Source organism: Cyprinodon variegatus, unplaced genomic scaffold (assembly GCF_000732505.1).
Source record: "Cyprinodon variegatus isolate N-32 unplaced genomic scaffold, C_variegatus-1.0 Scaffold110, whole genome shotgun sequence".
In the NCBI taxonomy this organism is placed as follows: Eukaryota; Metazoa; Chordata; class Actinopteri; order Cyprinodontiformes; family Cyprinodontidae; genus Cyprinodon; species Cyprinodon variegatus.
The window spans coordinates 1,081,619-1,084,957 of NW_015150563.1; the positions used below are offsets into that span (position 1 = coordinate 1,081,619).

The following is a 3,339-nucleotide window of genomic DNA, read 5'->3' on the forward strand; positions in this document are numbered from 1 at the left end:
TCTGCAGATCACCAGGTTGTCTGCAGATCACCAGGTTGTCTGCAGATCACCAGGTTGTCTGCAGATCACCAGGGTGTCTGCAGATCACCAGGTTGTCTGCAGATCACCAGGATGTCTATAGATCACTAGGATGTCAGCAGATCACCAGGATGTCTGCAGATCACCAGGATGTCTATAGATCACCAGGATCAGCAGGATTTCTGCAGGTGCCCAGGATGTCTGAGGATCAGATGTTTATCCTACCTGCAGGATGCTGCCTTTCCTTTTCATGTTTCAGCTGAGGGATACAGAGCTGGTGATTCTACAGCTGGTGATGAAACATTGAAGCTGAACATTTAGAAACGGACGGTTCCTCTGCTTTAGTCCGTATTTGAATGAGATTCTGAACCGTGCTTTAGTCGCGCAGCCTTTACTGGTCCATCTCTCCAGCAGCCATGCTAGTCTGCTAACGCTGATAGCACCCTGTTGTTTTTCAGGAGATCGGGACGGGAGGAACGTGTCAGTGGAAGATCTGCGGACTGGATGCCAGCACCACCATGGCTCTTTACTTCGAGGTTGTGAACCAGGTAAGGGGGTCCTCTAAAGAACCATGGGACTCAAAGGAAGATGTGAACCAGATAGTTCCATCCCAGTCCACCCAGCATCAAGACAAACTCCTATAGAAGCTCCAGAGCTTCACTATTGGCCTGAACAGCTTCAGATGTTCTACTGATGAAGGACAAACCTGAGTTTAGATTGACTTTGGGTTTAACCTGTTAGAGACGTTGATAAAAGTTTATTTCCCTTTTAGGAAGTTTAGTTTTTATTTCCCTTCATTGGTTTGAGCATCTTTCCGTCACAGACCAAAGAGGAAGACCAAAGACAAAGTTCATGGTTGTCATTTACCAAACATGCTGCTCCATACATCAAGTTACCTCCAGCACAGCAGGGAGGCTGTTGGAGCTGAAGCAACAATGGCAGAGTAGGCGATCCGCAAGCATCTATTTATTTTGCATGAACAGGCCAGTTGAGGTGGACCTTCGCTGTAGGGCAGAGTTAATGTATTAGAGGTCTGCGGACTGGATCCGGACCCAACCTGATTTAAAACATGTATAAATTACTGCATGTCATTCTCCTGTTAATACGGTAAAGCCCACCACAGCATCTGGCTCCAGGCTGCACGTGATCCAAATTAGCCAATCAGTCTGGGTTGCTGCTGCTGCTACTTTTAGACACAGCAGGCAAACCTGTGGCAAGCCGGGCGATGGGAAAGAAGGAGAAGATGATGAGAAAAAGAGAGCAAAGAAAGTGTGGACTGCTGGAAGAACTGCGATGAACTGGTAAAAGAAATGTTTGGCTGAACCTGCTGCAGTGAAGCAGGATTCTCCACCATGAACAGAATCAAAAATAAATATGGATCCAGGCTCAAAATGAGCACCTTGATATGTGCTTGATAATGGCTTAGTCTCCATTCAAACCAGGTTTAAAGCCTTGCAGGGCAGCATAAAGCCCACTGCGAACATTAACACAGAAAAAAAGAAAAATAACAAACGCTCAGTTCAGCTGTTTTATAAAATTTGTGAATCAGGAAATTGTCTATAAACCAAACAGGCGATTGTTGTTCTCTACTTAAAAAACAATTTAGATTTAAAAATGGAAAAAACATTGTATTTTTTTTTTTATATTTATATTTTTTTTTATTTAAAAAGTCAATATATAACATGGATGCATAAATACCTCATTTTATTTCAGTGTTAAATTCTATTTAAAGTAACGGATTATAATTAAAATCTCTCCGGACCTTTACTGGTTGATGATTTTTTGTATTTGGACCCTGCTGGTTATTAATTGGTTACCACTGGTCTAGAGGATGGTGGCATCTGATGTTGTGTAAACTTGACTGTAGTTGATCAACATATTTGATAAAGTATCAGACTTGTTTCATGATGATTTGCTGATAGTTTAACATCACACATATCTCAAGTTTTTCATCTTGATCAAACTGCATAGAAATATGAGTAATTAGATGTTTCCTGGATTATATGTATTTTCCCCTGATTTAGGCAGATAAGAAAATTTTCAGCCAATAGAATCAGATAATTTATGCTTAAGTTAAAAAGTCAGATGAGATGCTCCAGTGCTCTGCTCTATAAGAAATAAAATAACTCCATTATATTATTGCTAGAGTAGAATTCATAATGATCTTATTCATGGGCAGAAATCCCCGTTCCATTAGAAGATCATCTCCTTCTTTGGTCAAAAATCTACTGATTCTAGTTCCGATAAGCAGCAGCGGGTGCGAAATGTTCTGATCCTCTGAATGGACCTAGTTACTGATCACCCCCCACCCAAACCCCACCCCCAATCGTCCGTCCGTCCATCCTGTGATTCTTCAGTCCGTCTGACCTTTCACCCAGATGATGTCCTCTAGCTAACAGGACAGCCTGATTAGCTGTGCTGATTCCACTGTTCTGATCCAGCTGGGGGGGAGGGGCTTACTGCGGTCCAGGCGTAGGTGACGGAGCCGTTTCTGTAGCAGATGTTGGTGCAGAACGGTGGAGCCGAGGAACCATCCCAGAGCAGCTCTGGTAGAACCTGCTTAGCCTCTGATGCACTGCTGAGCGGTACCTGCTGGACTCAGAGAGAGGTGGATCATTAGAAGCACTGGGATGGCCACCGCCTTCCCTCCGTTCTAGTTTCTAAATTATCTAATATGATATCCATCATAAGCCTGATTCCTTTCAGCTTGAAAATGACAAGAAATGGGATGTAGTTCATATTGAACACCAGTGTAGGGTTAGGGTTGGGAAACTCAGGTCTCTGCAGGTCTTCTGGTTTGGTGTGTTTAAAGCCTCCTGAAAGCTCCCAGATTTCTGTGGGTTAGCGTGCTGTCAGAGCTGTGACGTCCAGCTTACCTCTGAGTCATGCAGATGATCCAGGGGTTGATGGCGGCGCTGGTCAGAGCCAGCCAGGTGGACAGAGCCGCAGCAGCCTCTGGGCTCTGCTGTCCGCTGAACGTCTCATACAGACAGACTGAGATGAAGGGCAGCCAGCAGACCAGCAGACACGCTGCACACAGACAGGACAGAGTTAGGGAGGGGGGGCCTGACACGCTTCTCTGGTTTAACCTTCATCATTAAGCTGAATCATTCAGCGTTTCTCTGAAGATAACAAGAAGCTGAAGATCTGATCGTTGTTTAGAAGAACTGCTTTGATTCTGGCCTAAATGAAGCTTCTGATCCTTTAGCTTCCTGGAAAACAGGGAAAGTTCATGGAATGGGGTTGGAGGAGAATCCATCCATCCATCCATCCATCCATCCATCCATCCATCCATCCATCCATCCATCCATCCATCCATCC

General features: G+C 44.5%; 2 protein-coding genes across 3 annotated transcripts in view; one reads left to right on the forward strand and one right to left on the reverse strand.

The window, feature by feature from the left end:
* Nucleotides 1-3,339, forward strand: part of sec23a (Sec23 homolog A, COPII coat complex component) — a 22,425-nt gene that overhangs the window by 9,112 nt on the left and 9,974 nt on the right. The window contains exon 12 of the mRNA XM_015374945.1: nt 477-566. Within this exon, the coding sequence (XP_015230431.1) occupies nt 477-566 (90 nt within the window). The remainder of the gene's footprint in view (nt 1-476; nt 567-3,339) is intronic.
* The window catches only part of LOC107084888 (histamine H2 receptor-like), a 4,463-nt gene continuing 2,995 nt past the window's right edge, over nt 1,872-3,339 (reverse strand). Inside the window, exons 2-3 of one of the 2 annotated variants that reach the window (XM_015374947.1) lie at nt 2,895-3,048; nt 1,872-2,607 (exon numbers count right to left, since the gene is read on the reverse strand). In XM_015374947.1, coding sequence (XP_015230433.1) covers nt 2,475-2,607; nt 2,895-3,048 — 287 coding nt within the window. In that variant the 3' untranslated portion in view covers nt 1,872-2,474. Of the gene's footprint in view, nt 2,611-2,894; nt 3,049-3,339 lie in introns of both variants that reach the window. The other variant, XM_015374946.1, reaches the window with a different exon arrangement.